We start from the raw sequence: 23,831 nt of genomic DNA on the forward strand, positions 1-23,831 counted from the left end.
GAGGAGACATATCTAGAAAAATGTTGCTATAGCGATGTCAGAGAAATTACTGCCTGTGTTCTCTTCTAGGATTTTTATGGTTTCAGGTCTCAGATTTAGATTTTTTTTTAAAGATTTATGTATTTATTATCTGAGGGAGAGAAGGGGAGAGAGAGCATGAGCCAGGGGAAGGGGCAGAGGTAGAGAATTTCCTATAGACTCCCTGCTCAGTGGGGAGCCCAATGCAGGGCTCCATCTTAGGACCCTGAAATCATGATCTCAGCCAAAATCAAAAGTCAAATGCTTAACCGACTGAGCCACCCAGGCGCCCCTCAGATTTAAGTCTTTAATCCATTTTGAGTTTTATTTTTGTGCATGGTGTAAGAAAGTGATCTCACTTCCTCTTTTTGCGTGTAGCTGTCCAGTTTTCTCATGACCATTTGTTGAAGAGACTGTCATTTTCCCATTGTATATTCTTGCATCCTTTGTTGAAGATTAATAGACCATATAGGTGTGGGTTTATTTCTAGGCTCTCTGTTCTCTTGATCTCCGGGTCTGTTTTTGTGCCAGTGCAATACTGTTTTGATTACTACAGCCTTGTAGTATATCTTGAAATCTGGAACTGTGATACCTCCACCTTTGTTTTTCTTTCTCAAGATTGCTTTGACTACTTTGGGTCTTTTGTGGTTCCATTCAAATTTTAGGATTATTTGCACTAATTCTGTGAAAAATACTGTTGGTATTTTAATAGGGATTGCATTAAATATGTAAATTGCTTTGGGTAATATGGAAATTCTGATAGTCTATGCCAGAATTAATACTATCTTTCCATTTGTTTGTGTCATCTTCAGTTTCTTTGATCACTGTTTTATAGTTTTCAGAGTACAAGTCTTTCATCTCCTTGATTAAGTTTATTCCTAGGTATTTCATTACTTTTTTTTTTTTAAGATTTTATTTATTTATTCATGAGACATAGAGAGAGAGAGAAGCAGAGACACAGGCAGAGGGAGAAGCAGGCTCCATGCAGGGAGCCTGACATGGGACTCGATCCCAGGACCCCAGGATCACTCCATGGGCCTAAGGCAGGCGCCAAACCACTAAGCCACCCAGGGATCCCCTATTTTATTATTTTTGATGCAAATGTAAATGCTGTTTTCTCAGTTTCTCTTTCTGCTACTTCGTTAGTAGTGCATAGAAATACTGTCAATTTCTATTAATTTTGTATCCTGTCACTGTACTGATTTGTTAATTACTCTAGAAGTTTTTTGGTGGAGTCTTGAGGATTTCCTGTATATAGTATCATGTCATCTACAAATAATGAAAGTTTTACTTTTTCTTTACCAATTTGGATGCTTATTATTCCTTTTTCTTGTCTAATTGCTGTGGCCAGGACTTCCAGTTCTATGTTGAATAAAAATGATGAGAGTGCACATCCTTGTCTTGCTTCTGATCTTAGAGGGAAAGCTCTCAGTTTTTCACCATGGAGTGTGATGTTAGCTGTAGAGTTTTCTGTTTTTGAAATTTTAAGATCAGTAGGGGATCCCTGGGTGTCTCAGTGGTTTAGTGCCTGCCTTTGGCCCAGGTGTGATCCTGGAGTCCCGGGATTGAGTCCCGCATTGGGCTCCCTGCATGGAGCCTGCTTCTCCCTCTGCCTGTGTCTCTGCCTCTCTCTCTCTCTCTCTCTCTCTCTGTCTGTCTCTCATGAATAAATAAAATCTTAAGATCAGTTTATTAAAGTTCAATGACAAAAGCTATCAGAGGGGTAGCCCTGGTGGCGCAGCAGTTAGCGCCGCCTGCAGCCCGGGGTGTGATCCTGGAGACCCGGGATCAAGTCCCACATCGGGCTTCCAGCATGGAGCCTGCTTCTCCCTCTGCCTGTGTCTCTGCCTCTCTCTCGCTCTCTCTGCATGAATAAATAAATAAATCTTAAAAAAAAAAGCTATCAGAAGAATATTCTCCAGAAAATTATTTTTTCTCAGAGAAAAGAAATATCAACACCTCAGCACAGCCACAGATGCTATGGCAGTCACACCTCCCTGCGATAGTTCTTTAGGTCAATCTCTGGGTCAGCAGAATTATAGTCTGGATCATCCTCCTCATCCTCTAGCTCCATGTACTCCATTTCCTGGAACATAGATTCATCCACCTCCACATTGTTTCCAGCATCCTCTGAATATCCAGTGTGTCAAGATTTTGATCCATTTCAAATAGTAGTTTCCCACTTAATTTTTTTTCTTACTCAATCTTCTTCTTTCATTGATTTCTTTTTAATTTCCAAGAGTTCTGCATCAAATTTGGCCTTCCAACTTAAATTCTCGTTTGTAACAGGAATGCCAGGAAATAATTGCTCTTTAGCTTCCTCTGCTTCTTTCTCTTTTTGTTTCTTTTCTTCTCTTCTAGTTTATATTTGATCTATCTCATTTCATTTTTCTTGCGCAACTGTCACTGAAGATCCTTACCATTGCCAAGATTTTTCTTCTGCCTATAATGCTAATAGTTTAAAGATATCGGAGTCTGGGCAGCCTGGGTGGCTCAGCAGTTTAGCGCTGCCTCCAGCCCAGGGTGTAATCCTGGAGACTTGGGATGGAGTCCCACGTCGGGCTCCCTGCATGGAGCCTGCTTCTCCCTCTGCCTGTGTCTCTGCCTCTCTCTCTCTGTGTCTCTCATGAATGAATAAATAAAATCTTAAAAATATATATATCTGAGTCCTCATTCTCTTGTCGATTTTCCTGGGAGAATATTCATAAAGAGGGGCTTCATCTATGTATTTTTCACTGTATATAAACTTGAGGGTAGCCTGGACAGTTTCATCTTTTTCTCCAGCCTTAGATGTCAGAGTAATGGTGAAACTGGGTGGATTTTCTGATAATACCAGTTAATAACATCTCAAACCCCTCTTCAGGTGTCCCCTTCACATCCTCACAACACATCTGTACTGTTGGTGAGAGAGACTATGAACTGCACTGGTGCTATACAGGGGTAGCTAAGAGACATCTGCCTGTGAAGGAGTCAGGGTAAATGGATTCCAGAGCTTCCAGCTTGTGCTATTCCCTGCCATACTCTGTCATCGTGGCCCTCACTTCTGCATGTGGACTGCCTGGCCACCCAAATGACCCTGCAGTGGGGACCATGGTGGACCGGGAGAGCTGGCAGTAGCTAGGTTGGTGCAGGTGCAGATTCCCGGCTCTGAGGCCCTGGGCCTGGGCCTGCTGAGCAATAGCCCCACATGGGCCTCTGCCTCACTGTGAGGTTTTCATATATGGCCTTTATTGTGTCAAAGTATGTTCTGGTAAACCCACTTTGTTGGGAGTTTTCTTTTTTTAAAAAAATTTTTTTTAAAATTTATTTATGATAGTCACGCTCAGAGAGAGAGATAGAGAGAGAGAGAGGCAGAGACACAGGCACAGCAGGCTCCATGCACCAGGAGCTTGACGTGGGATTCGATCCAGGGTCTCCAGGATCGCGCCCTGGGCCAAAGGCAGGCGCCAAACCGCTGCACCACCCAGGGATCCCTGTTGGGAGTTTTCATCATGAATGGATAGTGACTTTTGTCAAATGCTTTTTAAGCATCTATAGAGACAATCATGTGATTTTCTTTCATTTCGGTGATGTGATATACCACGTTGATTGATTTGTGAATATTGAAACATCTTTGCATCTCTGGAATAAGTCCCATGTGATCGTGGTGGGTGTATGCTATTTGCTAATATTTTGTTGAGAGTTTTGCATCTGTGTTTGTTAGTCACATTGGCATGTAGTTTTGTTTTGTGATTATTTCAAATTCCTAAAGCTGGATTTATGCCAGAGTAAAAAGAAAAAAAAAAGTGAAATAAGGATTTCTTTGGAAGTCTCTGATGCCCTTATTCAGTAAGATAAAGATGGTTGAGTGGCCAATGGGCTTCAATGTGGTGTCTCTTGGAATGCTCCTTCTTAGGTGCAGGCACTGGGCTTTAAGGAGATCCAAAGCCCATGTGGAGAAAGGAGGCCCACATGGAGGTGGCCTGAAGGTCCCTTTTCACTAGCTGAACTCTGAGCCTATAGCCAGCCACAGGAGTGTGGCTGTTATGAGGTTTCTAACCAACAGCAGGTGAAACAAAACCATCAGTGAACCACACATTTGAGAGAAATCACAAATTGTTTTTTTTAGCTAAAAAGAAAAAAGATTTGAGTTATTTTAAAGTATGCTCATTGTTTATTTCTTCTCTGTAAATCTTGCAAGAATCATCTACCTGATGTGGTTTTCAGTGTTTCTATTTGTCACATAGAAATAGTCCAAATAAAGGTCCAAAAAGCAGAGACAGACACGGTTGAACACGGTTTATAGTGTCTTCTCTGCAGGAATGGTGGCTAGATCATTGTAATACCTTCATATTTAAGTAGCCATCAGGTGGAAAAGAGACTAGTGAAGTGCATTTGCCAAGCACTGGTGGGACTGAAGGTCACAAGATGGCCTACTACCAGTTCTTTCTCAATTCCCTCATTCTGAATTTTGGCTAAAGATTACTGGCAAGAGGTTATGGTGTTATGTCAGGTGATTGACCAGGGCCATGGATCAGTTAAATGATTCACTCTGTACACAGTCTTGTAGTGCTGTGATTACAGTTTGTGCCTCAGCGAACTTCCAGACCATTACACGGATCTTTGGAGGTGGCTACCAAATAGTCAAAACTGGGAATGTATTCATGAATGTCAAGGGTCTATTGGACATCCCTGCTGGAAGTAGTGTCATTCTGGTCACGTAGGTAATCAGGCTTCAGCACATTTTATGTAAACTGAAACCTGGAGAGGTTACTTGGCTTTCTGCATTAATATTTTCTTGACCAATATTGGGTGCTCTCCACATGTCACTTGTGCTGTGACATCCCGTGGGACACTCCCCCCTGCCACCATCACACGCTGTAGACTCTTAACTTTGCTTGGACCCATCTGATGTCCTTAGGACTGATCTGTTCGGTAAGTGAAGAGAAAAAAGAGCTTTGTAGTATTTTTGCTAATTCCTTTTCCTTGTAGAAGATGAATATTGTTAGGAGCAAGGGAGGTAAAACTAGATGTTCTGATTTATTCTTTCACAGAAGGATATTTATTGGGCACTTTATGTGGTACTGTCCTAAAAACTGGAGATAATGGCAGTTAGACAAAGTTCTTTCATGAGACCGGCACTCTCATGGGGTATAACATACAGCATGTAACTCCTGTGTCCCCCTCTCTTCTTTGAAAAAGAGAGAAATGTCCCCTCTGCACTACTTACAGAAGATTAGTATTTATCACCCCATTTCCTGTTAAAAATTATTAAAGCACAGTCACATTTTTGATGTGCCCCGGCTTTTTGAGCAGTTCTTAAATTGCTTGATATGGGACTGTAGGTTGAGGATGGCTAAGATTAAGTCTTGAGAGGATTCTGAAATTCTCTTTGGAACTGAAGATTTCTGTGCGGCGGACCGTGGACAATCTCGCTGGTTTATGAACTACATGAGAGAGAGAGAGAGGAAACCAGCTTTAAAAAGAAAGAACTGGCAGTGGGTTTAGACTAGAGGTTCACAGGGCTATTAATGTTTGGATGGATGGATAGATAGCTAAAAATAGAAAACCTGAGGACTAGGATGTTTTCTTTGTAACATGAAAAATTGACCCAGCATTTCATTTGTGCCTGTTGAGCTGGTGACCTCGGGGTCTGGCAGGCAGTCTTCCGTGACCGCCAGCAAGGGCAGATTTAAATCACAGCAGAATGCTCCCCCCGGCCCTGATCAATAGGGCTGCTAATTGAATTAGAAAACATTCTGAGCTGTGGCTAATTATGCTATTCAGGCAATTGCTTTGTCAACGTGGATTTCATCCTCGAATTGCTTAAGTGACTTTCTCACTGGGAGGGAAAGTCAACTTCTATGATTGAGGTACTTATTTTGTGGCTCCCTAAATTTTTTTTTCCTTTTCAAGTTTTTATTTTACTTTATTGTATATTTTTATTGGGGTTCGATTTGCCAACATATAGCATAACACCCAGTGCTCATCCCATCAAGTGTCCCCCCCCCTCAGTGCCCATCACCCAGTCACCCCAACCTACCCCCCCACCCTGCCCACCTCCCCTTCCACTACCCCTTGTTCATTTCCCAGATTTAGGAATCTTTCATGTTCTGTCTCCCTCTCTGATATTTCCCACTCATTTTCTCTCCTTTTCCCTTTAATCCCTTTCACTATTTTTTGTATTCCTCGAATGAATGAAACCATATAATGTTTGTCCTTCTCTGATTGACTTACTTCACTCAGCATAATACCCTCCAGTTCTATCCACGTTGAACCCACCATTTGCTTCAACGTGGATAGAACTGGGGGGTATTATGCTGAGTGATGTGGCTCCCTAAATTATGCTTCCTGTGCTTCCCTAGGGCAATGCTATGGCATTTCACGTTATTACAGACATTGTTGTGTGAGTTTTGATAGATATTAGTTAGGTTCCAATTTGTATTTCAGTCTGCTCTGTGTTTCTAGGTCTGTGTTTCCAGGTCTATGCTACTCCAGTGCTCCACTGCTCTTTTCTTTCACAAAGCCAAATAACCAATTTGATGTCACTCTATCCAGTAACAGAGCAATTTAAAAAGCCCTAGTCGTGCTTAACATGTTAAAGTTGTTGAAGGTAAAGAAATTAATTTAGAACATCAGCTATTGTGTTAGAAGTGAAGAATTCAAGCCAACTTGTTTTTTTTTGGGTTAAAAAAAATAGTCCATATACTCATAAGTGATGTACATGTATGTGTATATTGACTGCTCACTTCATCTTCTAGAAGATATTACTGGCTTTAGACCTTCCTTCCTCCCTCCCTCCCTCCCTTCCTTCCTTCCTTCTATCTTCTAGAAGATATTACTGGCTTTAGACCTTCCTTCCTCCCTCCCTCCCTCCCTCCCTCCCTTCCTTCCTTCCTTCCTTCCTTCCTTCCTTCCTCCTTCCACCAACATATACTATAACACCAGTGTTCATCCCATCAAGTGCCCTCCTTAGTGCCCATCACCCAGTTGCCCTGCCCACCTCCCCTTCCACTACCCTTTGTTCATTTCCCAGAGTTAGGAGTCTCTCATGTTTTGTCACCCTCTCTAATTTTTCCCACTCATTTTCCCTCCTTTCCCTTATAAACGCTTTCACTATTTCTTATATTCCCTGTATGAGTTAAACCATATGATTGTCCTTCTCTACTTCACTCAGCATAATACCCTCCAGTTCTATCCACGTTGAAGCAAATGATGGGTATTTGTTGTTTCTAATGGCTGAGTAATATTCCATTGTATACATGGACCACAGCTTCTTTTTTTTTAAATAATAAATTTATCTTTTATTGGTGTTCAATTTGCCAACATACAAAATAACACCCAGTGTTCATCCCATCAACTGCCCCGCTCAGTGCCCATCACCCATTCACCCCCACCCCCGCCCTCCTTCCCTTCCACCACCCCTAGTTCGTTTCCCAGAATTAGGAGTCTTCATGTTCTGTCTCCCTTTCTGATATTTCCTACCCATTTCTTCTCCCTTCCCTTCTATTCCCTTTCACTATTATTTATATTCCCCAAATGAATGAGACCATATAATGTTTGTTCTTCTACGATTGACTTATTTCACTCAGCATAATACCCTCCAGTTCCATCCATGTTGAAGCAAATGGTGGGTATTTGTCATTTCTAATGGCTGAGTAATATTCCATTGTATACATAAACCACATCTTCTTTATCCATTCATCTGTCGATGGAAACCGAGGCTCCTTCCACAGTTTGGCTATTGTGGACATTGCTGCTATGAACACTGGGGTGCAGGTGTCCTGCTGTTTCACTGCATCTGTATCTTTGGGGTGAATCCCCAGCAGTGCAATTACTGGGTCATAGGGTAGCTCTATTTTTAACTCTTTGAGGAACTTCCACATTGTTTTTCAGAGTGGCTGTACCAGCTTGCATTCCTAGTGGCTTTAGATGTTAATGGTAGATAATGCTCTTAAAGACCACGAGCAGAGGAAAAAGATTTACTTTCTAATAAGATTGTTCCAATACCAAGCTCGGATGATAAATGGATTATATAAGGCTTCTCTTATGTAGAGTCCCCACCTTTTATATAGTTTTGTATTCAGGCTTAACTAGAAATGACTCGTGTTTCCTGAACACATAATAGAATTTGATGCTGAATTTCTTGGGACTGTACATGGAGGAAGCATGGCAGAATCAAGATGCCTCCTGGATCTCTTGATGTATTCAAGTTGGACCTGTGCTTGTCCTTAGCAAGATGCCTGTTACAAGCTACACCTGCAATGGGACTTTAAATTCCCCATTGAGAGTGGGACTCTTCTGTCCCCATTATTTTTCTGGCACTTAAATCATTGCTTGACATGATGCTCAGTCACTGGTGGAAGAACTGGATTGAGTTAAACTCAGATCTCATTTGTATAAAATCCGTCCCTCACTCTCTTCAGTGGTCTTTCCTTCTCCTTCGCTCCCTCCCTGCCTTCCATTCTTCCATTCAACCTCCATCTAACCTTTGCTTTTCAGCACATATTGGGTGCCAGACACCGTGCTGTTGGTAAACAAAACAGACTTGGTCCCAGAAATCTGGTACTGGGAATAGGGGTGAAAACAGACAATAAACAAAGTAACCAACAAGTTACACATTGTGAAGAGTGTACCAACACACAAGGTACACTCAGATTAACTGATAGAACTGGAAGCTTAGGGTTTCCTAGGATGTTGCAAGACCTCTCAAAGGTTGCCTCTAAGATGAAGAATGAAAAATGAGTTGGGCTTTGAAGAGTGTTTTAGGCAGAGGAAGGAAAGCATGCGAAGGCTGTAGGGTAGGGAGGGATTGAGAGGATGCTGGCGTAGTGGGCAAGTGTGCGAGGTGAGGTTGGCCAGGCAAGGAAGGGCTAGATCTCCTAGGGCTTTGTAGCCCATGCGAAAGAGTTTGGATTTTATTTAAGCCATTTTCAGGCTGTGGACAGAGCATTTAACCTAAGATCCTGTAGATCTGGTTATATGAATGAGCAAGTCGCCTCTGTTGAGTCTATCTTGGAATGTTGGATGGAGAAAATGAAATAAGATACAGTAAATGCTTTTTCCACACCTGTGCAACCCTCAGTGTTTGTCCTGTCTTTTCAATGTGTATAGTATCACTTTGAACTTTGGTATCAGCTTTTAGTATTTAGTAAATGCTATGTTGTGGTTATGTATCATTTATATTGTTTCTCCCAACTAGATCATTAGCTCTTTGAGAACAGAAATTTTTGTGCCTCAGGGCCAGCACACAAAGCCCCACACATAGTAAACATATAAGGGTTTTATTCATTTAAGGATTTGACATTTATTTAAAAATTTATCTACTGGTTTTTAAAAACTATTATAAGTAGTATGTTTGCCTACTTTTGTATATGTTTGAAATTTTCTATTGTACAAATGGAAAACGGAGTAGCTTGTTAAAACAGTATGGTGTAGAGTATAAAATAAAAATTCTTTATAATAGGGGCTGCATAGTTTTTGCTTTAACACTGTTAAAGATGGGGATCCCTGGGTGGCTCAGCAGTTTGGCGCCTGTCTTCGGCCCAGGACGTGATCCTGGAGTCCCAGGATCGAGTTCCGCATTGGGCTCCCTGCATGGAGCCTGGTTCTCCCCTGCCTGTGTCTCTGCCTCTCTCTCTCTCTCTCTCTGTCTCTCATGAATAAATAAATCATTAAACAAACAAACACCGTTAAAATTGCTTTTCTAAATGGCTGTGCAGATTTCCACTTTGGCAATATCTGTTTCCTAATTCCTCGCCAGTGTTTGGTTATTTGATACTGTCAGACTTTTTAACTTGTGCAAACCTGATTATTGAAAAATTACATCTGTATTTCCATTTCCCTGATTTACTGGTAAGATTGAACATTGCTTCCTGTGTTTAATTGACCATTTATGTTTCTTTTCTCCATTCATATTCTTTGTCATTTTTCCCTACTGAGTCATTTGTCATCTTGATTGCAGAATATTTCATATGTTCTCACTGCTAATCTCCTATGTATTGCATGTATTTTGTCCTGGTCTCCCTTATTTTTTATCTTTGTCTCAGCCTTGCCTTTTGCTTTCCACAGTAAGGCATAGTAGCCCTTCTTCCACCTCAGGGCAGTCCGTATTTTTCGTGATGTCCCCTGTATGGCCCAGAATCTCTTCTAGAGTTTCTGGGCATGATCTGTCAGCATACCAAGAAAAATAGTCCGCCATTTGCTGTCTTTCCCAATAGACACTTTTTATTTTTTACAGTTTTCTTTTTAGTTATTTTATAAGTAACTTAAAAAATATGAGTAAGAGGATAGTAAAACAGAAACAAAACCTTCATTTGAAAGCTTAACAATTTAAATGTAGTGACCTCAAATCTTTGTTCCATATTCTTCTGCTTCAGAATAAATACATAGATATATAGACAAGTGAAATGGACACCTCTGAATGCACTTGTCATGCATGGACCTGGAATAGGTCCATCTTGAAAATACTGGTTCCAAACTTTAAATATATCTCCAGGAGGTTCTAGCTTATCACTTCTAGTTGTTCTACCACTAGCATCATCAAAATGCAAAACCAGAAATTTTTTGAAACCTTTGATGGCTCATAATTTTGTTGAAGAGAGTATAACTGTCTTCTTAGCTCCATAATTCAGACATTTTCATTCTTAGATTTATAAACCAAGATGATAGATCCATGAATTTTTAAATTTCTTTCCCATATATACTGCTCCTAGTCATCCTTGAATACTAACCTGCCTTCAGCATTTGCCCACTGTGAACTGTATCAAATAAAATTTGGCCCACAGCTCTCATAAAAGATGAAAGAATATGATCATATGTCCTTTCAGTGTAAAGGATGGTCCAGGTTCTTGTTGCAAAACATTGAATGATGAAGTCTTCCCTGTGGGATGACTGACTCAGTGAAAATACCTTATATTCTTTTTGTTCTGAGAAATACCTTGCTCATTCATCAATTTTTGAGAGGATTCATCTGTATATACTGTATAATATACTGTCATCTGAAGATGCTTAGACTGAACTTATACTTAGGATTGGGGTTACCATTCTTACTGGAGGTTCTGCTCTGTATCTTTCTGCACTCATCATCCTCTTCTTTTTTTTTTTTTAATAAGATTTTATTTATTTATTTCAGAGAGAGAGAGAGTGAGCACAAGTGGAGGGAAGGGCAGAGGGAGGACTGCAGACTCCCCGCTGAGCAGGGAGCTTGATGCAGGCCTTGATCCCAGGACCCCAGGGATCATGACCTGAGTCAAAGGCAGACGCTCAATCAACCGAGCCGCCCAGGTGCCCTGCACTCATCTTCTGATCTAATAATTGTGAAATGTCTCCTTCCATCCATTTTCTTCTCATTGCCATTATGGACTGAAAATTAAAAAATCCAGGATTCTCAACTGTGTTCAATGAAAGCTAAAAGCAGACAGCGAAGATAGTGTCTCAGGTCTTTTAAACCTTATTGAAAGATGATACAATAATTTGGGGAGCGCAATTAGAAAATTGCAGGATAATGGTGATTACTTTTGCATCATCCTTTTTGGTGACTTCTCTTTTCCTTTGTCTTATTTTAGTTTTTTAAAAAAACATAGTTGGGGATCCCTGGGTGGCGTAGCGGTTTGGCGCCTGCCTTTGGCTCAGGGCGCGATCCTGGAGACCCGGGATCGAATCCCACGTCGGGCTCCCGGTGCATGGAGCCTGCTTCTCTCTCTGCCTGTGTCTCTGCCTCTCTCTCTCTCTGTGACTATCGTAAATAAATAAATAAAATTAAAAAAAAATAAAAAAACATAGTTGTAAATAATCCAAGATACAGAAGAAAAAAATAAAACCACTAAAATTCTGTAATATAACTTAAATTTATAAAAGGTTGCAGTGGGATCCTTGGGTGGCGCCGCGGTTTGGCGCCTGCCTTTGGCCCAGGGCGCGATCCTGGAGACCCCGGATCGAATCCCATGTCGGGCTCTCGGTGCATGGAGCCTGCTTCTCCCTCTGCCTGTGTCTCTGCCTCTCTCTCTCCCTCTGTTACTATCATAAATAAATAAAAATTAAAAAAAAAAACTATAAAAAGGTTGCAGTGGACCCACATGGTAAAGATAGGATGAGGTTTTTTTTTTTTAGTATTTATTTATTTATTTATTTATTTATTCATTCATTCATTCATTCATTCATTCATTCATGAGAGAGAGAGAGAGAGAGAGGCAGAAACACAGGAGGAGGGAGAAGCAGGCTCCATGCCAAGAGCCCGACACGAGACTCGATCCCAGGACCCCAGGATCGCACCCTGGCCCAAAGGCAGGCGCCAAACCGCTGAGCCACCCAGAGATCCCAGATGAGCTTTATTCTAAAAAATAAGTACAATTTTTCTTTGTTCTTAGAAGACTCTAAAAAAAATTATGAAATAACAGCCTTCCCAAATAGTAAGGAATTGTTCAAAAAAGAGAGAGTGGAAAAACTCACATTGGGCCCAGCAGGCCTAAAATGTTCTATTGGAGCTGTCTGAAGAATTGAGCTGACCAGAAATATGTACTGACCATGCTAACAGAGTTTTGATGGCAGAGCCTGCTGCAATGGAAATGACTCTTAATTAGTCTTAGCCTCTCTTTACTACACTGAAGCTTGCAGGAGTTTGCTCTGGCTTACAGTTTTCTGTTCTGACCTTCCCCTTATCTTTGTGGCATGGACAGAAAGGATAAACTAACTTCTTTTTTACTGAGGTAGGTGCTTCCTCCTCATGTTCATTTTGTTAGCAGGCCTGCTTTATCTCATTTGTCTCTCTTCTAAGCCTCTTTTCTATCAAAGCCCTTGAGCTGTTAGCTGTTGAAGGAAAGTGCATCTCTGTTGAGCACAGAGCACTGCCAGCGTCCCATTTGGGGAGAATCTAAGAGGTGTGTATGCCAAGCACGATATCATTGTGTGCAGGCATTGCGGGAGTCTGCCAAACCCAGGGGTAGGCTGCCAGTACAAATGCCACGTTGACATGACATTTACAAGTTTAGAGTCTGGAAGAGGACTGGCAGCAGAACACTCTCCAGCTACCTCATTTAGGGTGGCAGTAACTGGGCCAACTTCTGATTTTTAGACTCAGAACGCATAGTCAAGAAGTAATACTTCATATAGAATTCCAAACTATCACTGCCACATTTTCTAGGAAGTGATGAATTTGGTTAGCCTGTTTCTGGAATGTAGGATAAACCATAATGCAGGTTATCAAGTGCAGAATCTGGAATGAAATCTGGATTTGAATGAGGGCTCTATCATCTATCACTTACTGTGTGACCCTGACCAGGTTACTTTGTGTAGGCCTCAGTTGCCCATCTCTAAAGTAGAGATAATAGCACTTTCCTCATGGGGTTATTGAGTGAATTAAATAATATCTTTAGAAGTGCAAGCACTTTTTCTAGTGCTTGTCTAATACTGAGTACTCAATAAATGTGAGGGATTTTTCACATTGAGAAACTCATGAGAAGTTCTGCTTTCTGCTCTTTGTATATTTTAGTAACAAGTTGGTATATTACCACCTGCCACGGACCCATGAGCTTGTGTGTATACTCTCTCTCTCTCTCTCTCTCTCTCTCTCTCTCTCTCTCTCTCTCTCTGATTAGGCACTGCTGGAGTGAGCATGTGCACAGAAAGCCCAGGACATAGTTTTCTTTACCTCTCCTAGGAAACTAAGAACTGGAATCAGGATCATTGGAGCGTTTGGCATCTCTACAGTCTCTTAGATGCAGAAACCACTTGGGTGTTAAGAGTTTATTCCAGTAATAGCAGTCCTTTGATTGACCTGGAACTTATCTATGGCATATTCTGTGCAAAGTGAAGGCCTGTAGCTATTCTGAAGGAAACACTGTGGCTTATTAGGGATGCCATCTTTTCAGTGTTGGTAGCAAGGTACTTGGTCTCGATTAAATCTGTCTTCATGATTTAGTAGTTAAATGAGAGATTTTTCTGTGCTAAATGTTTAGAGTAAGATCCTCACCACTGCACTAAGGTAACTTCATTTTATCATTTTCAACATTGTTGGAAATTCTCTCAAATGACAAACTTCTGACTCGTCTTTTTTCTTTTTTTCTTTCTTTCTTGTTTCTCAGATCTTCAAAGTTACTGCGGGCATTCTATGTCCCCTTCCTGTCAGATCAATATACAGTGTATGCGAACTACACCATCCTTAAACCCCGGAAAGCAAAGCAAATCAGGAAGAAAAGCGGAGGTTAGCAACACGCCTGTGGCCCCAAAGGACGGTCATCCTGTTAACTAGTGATTGCACTGATGGGACTCCCTCCAAGTCATCATTTGTAACATTTGTAATAAAAGCTGTCTGACACAGAGACTGGAATTGGGTGCTTTGGGCTGGTCAGAGTCCTTCACGTTCTCGTCTTGCCTGTGTCTCTCTGTTCTGCATGTAAACTTATTGCAGCTAGGCAGGAAAAGGCCCTAAAGTGTGGTAGATATGTTGCTCTACATCTTACTGTTTTTCTTCTGTTCAATTATTTACTAGACCGGAGGAGAGCAGAACTACCTTACAGGAAGAATTGAAAATCCCTGAACTGGATGGCTGCGTTAAACTGTTCTCCATACTCTGGCCTGGCATCTGAGAAGTAGCAAGCCTCTTTTGGGCCATATGGGCTTCTCCACCAAAGCTGTTTGGCAGCTCCTAGCAGACCTTGTTCAAACTCTAGTGCTGAAAATGAGCACAGCCTAATTGCCAACCTACATGTCCTTTTCACCTCATGCAAGACTAAGCTTCTCTAAAGCACTTCACAGGACTAGAACCCTGTCCTGGAGATACTCAGGAAAAAGGCAACTATTTGAGGAACTGTGACCTAATTTCATTATGTAGAATGCCTCTTATTTTCATTTTATTTCCTTTACAACAAACTGTAATATGTTTTCTTTAGGTCTAAGCATGCTGTTGTTTGAATTCAAGACTTCTCTGTATTAAGGTATCAACAGACCAGACCATAACTGTACGGGACATATTTGGAGAAAGTTAATTCTATCACTTGGTAGGTTTGGATGACCTCATATTTTGAAGTAATGTTTTCTGAGGCCATTTCTGAGGAAATTAAGAATTCCCCCTCCCCCTTTTTTTAACAACCCTGGTGGATAAAGGGCCAAGTATGTATTTATAGCACCTATTTTTGATTCTATCTATTGCGAAGTGCATTCTGCATGGGGCATGTCTAGTCAAATAGGTAATGATAAGGACCTAATTAAAATGTAGTAAGTATTACTGTTACTTTACTTACAATATTCCATAGTTTACAAAGCACTTTCACATTATCTCGTTTGGTCCTCACAGTCATGACATGGGATAGACAAGGCAAGTGGTTTTATCCCCATTTTACAGATGATGAAACAGACTTTGGCATGGGGGGTGGGGAACGTCAAATGGCTTGCCCAGGGTCACAAGGCCAGTCAGTAATAGAGCTAGGACTAGCACCTGGTTCCCTAACTTCTACCCTAGTGTGCTTCCATCCTTCCTCTCTTGACTCTGAAGACATTACTTGGAAGAATGATGGTGTTGGCCAGAGACCTGCTTGATAATGTAACTTTCTATTTTAAAGAAGACTTTTATCTGTATTTCTTTGAGTTCCTCGGAGCCTCCATTGTGCCTGTCAGACCATCACAGCAGCACCCGATGATGCAGCCCAGCCTGTGTCAAGAAAGTAGTGCTCGTGTTTGGAAGCTCTGTTCTTCTGCAACCACACAGGATCCCCTATTAGTTGCATTTCCACATAGGCTATCTGAGGGCCTATTATAGGTGCCTTATTTTCCTAAGGGTAACTGTGTCTAGTATCTGCAAATAGGATAAAGCTATTTTCCAGAGGATAGAAGCTATTTTCCATCTTCCATTCTTTAAAGAGAAGGTCTTTTCAACAGAAACTGATCCCAAGAGAGGAGAAAAGAAGTAATAAGGGAGGAAGAAAATGGCTGGTTCCCACATGACAAGTCTCCTTTTTGGGATCCCTCTAATGGAATTTCTAGGGTTGAAGCGCTGGAGAGGAACTTGGTCTAGACAGTTTAGAACAGTGATGGGAGAGTCAAGCTCAGCCAGGGTCCCACTTGCTGCTTTAAAGATTTCTGGCATTTAATCCCCAGTACTTGGTTCCTGCTTTCTGAGGCAAATATTGTCACCTGTGGTCTGACTACAGGGTAGAGAATTTTCAGCGAAAGATCTTGATCTTGTTCTACCTGCAGGAACAATGTACTGTCTTTTGCAATGGCTAAAGCGCTCTACTTTTTGCAGAGGTAAATGAGTCCCATAACAGAGGTCCACCGTGAGTAGCTTTTTTTCTTAATCCAAGAGATACAATGGCTGGTCTATTTTATCATCTTGCATGTTAAAAAAAAAAAAAAAAGCCTTCTGAGTAAGAACTTACTGTAAAGAGCACAAAAAAGGTCACAATTGATCCAGGGATTTCTTGGGAATATCCGTTCCTATCCCTTTTCAAACCTGGTTTTGGTTTTCTCTGTTATAGGTCCATCTTTAGTGAGAGCACAATAGATTGTGAAACACTGTGCCAAATGCTAGGGGTAAGGGATATAAAAATGAATGTTTTTTGTGGTGAAAATGAGTATTTCTCATGTGATGTTATATAAACACATTAGGAAAAAAAAAATCTCTGTCTCAGCAATACAGGGATAGCCTCCCTGTATTGCTTCCCCAGCTTTGCCTAGAGAAAAAAAGAGTTTCAAAACACCTGGTCATACAAGCATTTCTCTTCTAGAGAATCATTGTTTAGCATGAGCCTCCTGTAAGCTCTGCCTTCCATAAGGATGCAGTATCTGAGGCACTTCTTTCTCCACAGATTGTTGAATATTGAAGAATGAAGGACTACAGGTTATTTGTAAGAACCTTGATTACAGAGCTGAGTGAGGGGGTGGGTATACTTGGCAGTTTCAGGGTTTTCTAATCTCTATCAAGTTTATTTATTTTTTAGTAATTTCTATATGGGGCTCAAACACTTAACCCTGAGATCAGGAGTCACATGTTCTTCTGACTGAGCCAGTCAGGGACTCCACTGATCTCTAGATCTTAAGCAGCCTTATCTGAACCCTAGATCTTAAGACACTGAGCCCCATTATTGAACCTGGCAGTATAGTAGGCATCTATTACCAAAGTGTACCTATCACCCGGTACACTTTGATAAAAGACCAGTCACTTTAATCTCCTGGGATAATCCTAGAAAATGGGAGCCCATACTCTTTATTACTGAATGTGAGTTTAGAAACATTGTTTTAAATCAAGGTGGCTCTTGATCTCAACCATTTATTTGGGTCACTTTTCCTAGTTTGGAGTTTTGGGAAAGAGCCTTAAAAACTCATGTGGTTTTATAGCATTAGATCTGGAGTGACTGTTGGGGCAAAGCACCAATGGCAGTCCTTTATTGTGTGTTACATTTCATGGGATTTATTGGAATAATTCACTGTGATTATGCTGTCTTCTATCTGGTGTCAGGCAGCTCTGCTTTTAATTTAGTTATTTTCTCTTAAGAGGGAAAAGAGGAACAATTTCATCCTTGCCTCCATGACCTATTAAATCTCATGTGTTAATTCATTCTGATGTTACTACGTTCAATGCCTTGAGTAAATGGATAGATGGAAATGTGCTCAGCTTTGTTCTTGGGCAACAGAAAGATCAGATTTCCGTATGGCATTGTTGGATTTCAGAGCCCTCTGGTGTTTTGGTAAATCTAGATGAATGTTGCCTTTAATTTTTCCAATATATATGACCATGTAATTTGTGCTGCAGATGAAATCAGGAAGCAGTGCAGTGTTGAAGCAAGTCTTGTCCAATTCATTTATCTTCCTGATTCCCGTACTTTATCTTACTTGTCAGTGTTTATATTACATACATGTATTTTCTGTAAAAGAAAGAATTAAATCTTGGCAATTTGACTTTCCTGTTTAGTGTGATATTTTCTCTTTTGCTACATGGAGTCTTTTTTAAATCTTCAGAGATTGAAACTCAACTCCTCCCATCTGTCCCCACTCTCATTCTTCAGTGTATAGACCTGCCTTCCACAGGCCAAATAGTCTGGAATGTTTATTCTGAAAACTCTAGGAAGAAGCCTTTATTTGTGAAAGCCTGCGAAGGTTAGTTTTATTGTACTTTTGGAAAAACGAAGCACTATGAAGATTACTCAACATGTCAGTGTTGTGCCTAAAAAGTGATAGTTTCTGGATGCACTGTATGTTTTTGGATGAAAAAAATCTCTGGACCACGACAGTCTTAACATTCATAGAAATGTGGATCTGGTAATATTTAACATTTAAGCAATTTCCTCCTTTGTTGGAGGTTGTCAGGAACAATAAAAGTTTTTTTGTGAATGAATTTGACATCATTCCCATACCTTGTACCTATAGCCAATAACTTTTAGTAGTTATCTGGTTTTGTATGATTGGTTATCAGTTTTCTTTCCTTAGGACCCAAAATGCCCATGAAACTTGGGTTTGCTTTCTTTCAAGTCATTTCAGAGAAGGGGATTTTATTAATAGAATTCCAGGAGGGAGAAGCCCACAGCCTTAATTTACTTTTCTCTGTCTAGAATGTCATCCTTCCTGGTCTCTCAAGAACATCAATGACACATCTAGTGGCAAAGCCCATGTCACCCTCTCAGTGCTCAGCACAGTTCCCTGAACATTTTGGTAGTATACACGTTTGTTTGACAATGGAGAAGAAAAGTAAAAAAAAAACCTACAACTAATACACAGCCTTTGCTTTCAAGTTGGCAGATTTTTAGACCACGGAAAACATAGTAATTCCTCTGCTACCCCAAGGGCAATTTGGAAGGCTTGAAGGAGGCTCCATATTGTGCATGCTTTAGGACTTCTCCTGAAGTAGAGAGGCTTTCACATTAAAGCAGATTCCTCAGAGTACCTTCTACAAAGAGATTTGATATTTTTATTGAATATTTCTATTATTTGATTTTGGAGGGTCAGACTTAGGAGACCTTCTTGAATGAGTTTGGGGCAGATGGCCTCCCTTCCAGGTGTGAAGAAGTGCTCCATTCCTATCAGCCCTGCTAGGAAAAGGAAGTCTAACTGCAGGATGGCTTTGTAGTGATACATTCAAATTCAGTAATACCGAGTTAGCAGGTAATGTTTTAGAACTGAAGGTTGTGTTGGCTCTCTTCAGCTGTGGAGTTCAACATAGATCTGACATCGATATAAATTATAACTAATTGATTTGATAAACAAAATGAGGCAAATTTAAATAAAGGTATGAAGTTATGGAATTGTAGTGACATAGACTGGGAATTCCTATTGGACCTTTTTAGCCTAAATGGCTCATAATGTAATTGAGAGTCAGATTAAATAGCATTTTACCTGAGTAGGAGCATTCAAAAAAAATTGTTTTAAGTGAACTATAGGTATCTTCATGAAATATTTAGGAGTGCTAGCATTTTTTGTTCTTGTTTTTAGTTTCTAGTTTCTGGGCTGCTTATTGTCATTATATGCCTGGAGATAAAAGTATAAACAGTTGACTCTTGATGGTTCCAATGTTAAATGAATCAAGTTAAAATGAATTCCGTCAAGGGTTTTTCGCAGACCTACAACCACAAGTTCTAGCTGTTCCCCACCTTAGGAGGGTTCTCTTTGACCTTCATTGGCCTGCAGAGCTAGTGTTTGGCAACTGGTGCCATTGTCCTGTATTTGCCATTTTAGCTCTTGAATCTCAAATTGCCAAGTGAGAAGGGTATGTTTTCTGGTCTGTTTGCTAGCTGCCCCAGCAGCATCACACTCAGTGCTGGAGAAAACATGACCTATAGAGTAGTGATTCTCAACCAGAGCTGCACAAGTGACTCAACTGGGGACCCTTTACAAAACTGTCACTATCTGCTTGAACCCTCCAAACCCCCTTAAAGAATTCTGAGTTAGTGGCTGCAGGTGGGCCCTGACATCATTAAAAAAAAAAAAACAAAAAAACTTTTTTAAAAATTTAATTTATTTAAAGATTCTATTTATTTATTCATGAGATGGGGGGGGGGCGGAGAGGGAGAGAGAGAGGGAGAGAGGCAGAGACAAAGACAGAGGGAGAAGCAGGCTCCATGCAGGGAGCCCAACATGGGACTCGATCCCGGGTCTCCAGGATCAGACCCTGGGCCGAAGGCGGCGCTAAACTGCCTAGCCACCCAGGCTGCCCAAAAAACAACTTTCTATGTGATTTTATATCCACTGCCATCGATATTAAGAGACTGGAAGGCAAACAATCATGCCAGAGATCCCAGATAATTAAGTAGGCAAAATGTTTGGTGGTCTTTTCCGGTTACAATCCCTGGCTATGCAGGCTTCCATCCACACCTCTTGCCACACCACCACCTGCCGGCATTTTCTGTTTTTTTTTTTTTTTTTTTGTCTTGTTTTGTTTTGTGTTTTTTTACTGACTATCACACTTACCTGCCCTTATTATCCATTCTCTCTCTGGGTCCGACTTTCTGGGAAACAATTAACTAATATGGTACTGATGTACACTAATGGATGTTAATAATTTACTGTAGTTCTCTTCCCATTGATTCAGCACATTTGAATGGTAACACATCTGGAAAAGAGAAATGACTTTATTCTGACAATTTCAGACCCATCTAAGTGCCATTTTATTGGTTGATTGAGAAGGATGTTTGAGTAGGCAGATCCAGCCTTGAGGAAAGCTGCCTGGTCTTTAAGATCAGACCATAATGATCAGCACTGCTTGGCCTGCTCAGGTAAGAACCTGTGGCTTTCATGAGCCCTGTGCAGGACTTGCTGGGTGAGCCTACTTTGTAGATCTCATATGCGTCACTCTGGGACATGTGCACTAAGGACTTCCCCTTTGTTGCTCTGCTATGGTATGCTGCAGAGCTTCTCTGGAGCTGTGCTTCCCTACCCGCCTCCCCCCATATGCACACACAGACACGAGAGCAAAGGTTAATCTCATTTTGAGAGAAATGACCTGAAATGTGCCCACTCAACCAACAAGAAAATGCCATGTATCATTCAGCAGTTAGACTTGCTTCTTTCTTGCCTCTATTAAGAAAATGTCTCTAAGTCTCCCTGGTATTTCTGAGAATACATTTTCATTTTTTTTTCTTGCCAGTAAAATATTTGTGGAGCTGTGTAGCAAAGAGGCTGGTTTTACAGTGCTACTTTATTTTTTTATTTTTTATTTTTTTATGATAGTCACACAGAGAGAGAGAGAGGCAGAGACATAGGCAGAAGCAGGCTCCATGCACTGGGAGCCCAACGTGGGATTCGATCCTGGGTCTCCAGGATCGCGCCCTGGGCCAAAGGCAGGCACCAAACCGCTGCGCCACCCAGGGATCCCCATGGTGCTACATTTATGAAAGAATCTCAAGTGTTTTTAAAAACTCATCCCCTTCCCCGTGGGCCTTTTCTATAATTGTGTTTTCACAGTCTGTGATTACGGGAGATATTCTAAAAAATAACACCAAAGTTTAAAATTGTTGTCATGGTTTTTTTGTTTTTTAATTTTTGGTTTTGTTTTTTGTTTTACTTCCAACTATCACGGTTTTCTGAAAACTTGTGGAGGCAGCCCTGCCCAGTGCCCTCCTAGAAACTTCCCTAAATGCCCAGCAGAGGGCAGCCCATTCTCACTGAAAATTTCACAGCTCCTTTGCTTCCAGGAAACTAATCTGTTTCAGTATTTGCTGTATTCTTGGTGTATAAATTCCAGTGTAAATGGAAATATCTCAGCTACATTTCTTTAGAATCTGTATCATCCCTACATTGCACTGTTACGTTGTTGAAATTGTGAAAATTTCCAGGAGAAAACCATGCTCATGATTTATGGGAGAACGCGTCATCCATTGCAACAGTGATTCCCTGGTTGGGAAAGGATCCTCAGGTCAGTTCTCAGTTAATTTCAGTTCTCTTTAACATGACCTCCATGTTATTCAGAGGTAACAAAAGGCATGTATTTGGTTGAGAGGGGGGAAGCAGCTACTTTCAGGTTTAATTACCTGCCGATTGCCCATTGTTAAGGTTTCCGAACAGGAGCAAACTGCATCCTACACACAATCTTGACTTTGCATCTGCTCACTTACTGATATTGTCAAAGGCAACCCAAAGGATATGTGAATGGGCAGGGCATTCCCCTCCATCAAATGCCCACACATTATCCCCAGCACAGTAGCTGAAGAAAAGTACTAGCACTTAGCAGGAGCTGTGTCCCTGTAAAGTAACAGCTTTAGAATACCTCTGATTGCTCCTCCTGTGCAGATCACGGAATGAAAAGATAATATTTGTAGATGATTTACATTTATAGGGTACCCACCTAGGCAGACAGGCTTTGAGGACCAGACAAGTTTTAGCTCTTTGATATAGGAGATTTCCTTCTTTATCTGTTGACGCCTGATAACCTCTTTTGAACTCAATCTTAGAACTATATGGGAAGTGCATTGTTATTTTTAAGATTTCTTATTTACTTGAGAGAGGTAGAGCTAGAAGGTGAGAGTATGAGCAGGGGGTGGAGGGGTACATGGAGAGGGAAAGGGAGAAGCAGACTCCCTGCTCAGCAGGGAGCCCAATGTGGAGTTGGAGCTCAGGATCCCAGGACTGTGATCTAAGCTGAAGGCATACACTTAACAGACTAAGCCACACAAGTGCCCCCTTTTGTTGTTTTTAAATTATAGAATTCTTCACAATTTTGCACGTCATCCTTGTGAGAGGCCATGCTAATCTTCTCTGTATTGTTCCAATTTTAGTATAGGTGCTATCGAACAGAGCATGGGGGTTTTTTGGTATTTTTTTTTCTTTTTTTCACTTTTTTCTTTCTTACACCCTCTAGGTGGTGAGATTTGCTCTGCAAAGAAATAATACGAATAATAGCTAACATCTTTTAGGCATTTACTATATATCAGGAATGTTTCAAGTTGCTTTTCTTTCACATAATCCTTACAACAACCTCACGAGTTTGATAACTATTATTATCTTCTTCTTAATCTGATGTCAAGAGATGTTATACATCTTGCCCAAGATCACCTAGGTAGGAAATTGCAAGCCTGAGATTCAAGTCCTCTTAACCATGACTTCATACTCCCTATTTCAAGACCTCTTTGGAGTCCAGAGCCCTTTAGCTCCTTTTTGGATATTATGTTGAAGTGTCTGGAATGATTAGACAGGCAGAGATAAGAACGTGACTTGGTCAAAGTCGGTTCAGTCATTTTACCACCTTCTAAATCTGCCTCCAGGAACCACAGCCTGGAGGCTGTCCTAGTAAGAGTGAGTCTTTCTAGGGGCTTTTTAGAACACTGTGTGGCCCAGCTAATTTTAATCACACGGCTAGATCAGAAAGGGAGCTGGTTTCCTGAAGTCCTAGAAGTTAGTGGAAATTCCGGTTTCTGATTACAGTCCCAGCTGAATTTCTGCTGAGATGTGAGTGGCATGGCCAGGGGGTCTTGGCACTGGTTCTTTCTTATTCTTCTGACCTTTTTCCTGATAGTTCTGCTGGGCAGATCAGGAAAGGAAGTGGGGAAAATACTATTTCCAGGGGACACTACAGGAAAAAGCTTCTAGGGAACAAGGAATATTTTAAGTAGTCTGTTTTTGCTAAATCAAACCTCTGTCTAGCTGGAACCTGGGAACAGTGTACTTCCATGCTGAAAACTACTTACATTGGTTGGGTCTGGTGTGAGACAGGTTGTAAAGGCTTATAAAAATAAAGACAGAATCTGGACTCTGTGGACATAGCCAGGCTAGACAAGGAATATCTGGCAGGAGAGGGCTTTTATACATATCTATGGATACCATGGGGAAAACCAACCAGGGAGAGGCAGAGTCTAGTCTATAGTGTGGTAACTAACCAAGAGCCAAAAGGCTGGTTTGTTTGAATATGTAAGAAT

General features: G+C 41.0%; 1 protein-coding gene, 1 non-coding gene and 1 pseudogene across 15 annotated transcripts in view; 1 reads left to right on the forward strand and 2 right to left on the reverse strand.

The window, feature by feature from the left end:
- The window catches only part of ALG9 (ALG9 alpha-1,2-mannosyltransferase), a 115,856-nt gene that overhangs the window by 85,817 nt on the left and 6,208 nt on the right, over positions 1 to 23,831 (forward strand). For 11 of the 14 annotated variants that reach the window (XM_038536191.1, XM_038536193.1, XM_038536187.1 and 8 more), the window contains 2 exons: positions 14,079 to 14,197; positions 14,486 to 17,889. The exons of 1 other annotated variant lie outside the window; for it this stretch is intronic. In XM_038536191.1, coding sequence (XP_038392119.1) covers positions 14,079 to 14,197; positions 14,486 to 14,523 — 157 coding nt within the window. In that variant the 3' untranslated portion in view covers positions 14,524 to 17,889. Of the gene's footprint in view, positions 1 to 14,078; positions 14,318 to 14,485; positions 17,890 to 23,831 lie in introns of those variants that run through there. 2 more of the 14 variants (XM_038536188.1, XM_038536185.1) reach the window with 1 other exon arrangement.
- LOC102154707 lies at positions 2,006 to 3,047 on the reverse strand (annotated as a pseudogene).
- Positions 22,613 to 22,718, reverse strand: LOC119872108. Its single transcript, XR_005360291.1, has one exon. It is a non-coding gene; the product is annotated as a U6 spliceosomal RNA (small nuclear RNA).

Source organism: Canis lupus, chromosome 5 (assembly GCF_011100685.1).
Source record: "Canis lupus familiaris isolate Mischka breed German Shepherd chromosome 5, alternate assembly UU_Cfam_GSD_1.0, whole genome shotgun sequence".
Lineage (NCBI taxonomy): Eukaryota > Metazoa > Chordata > Mammalia > Carnivora > Canidae > Canis > Canis lupus.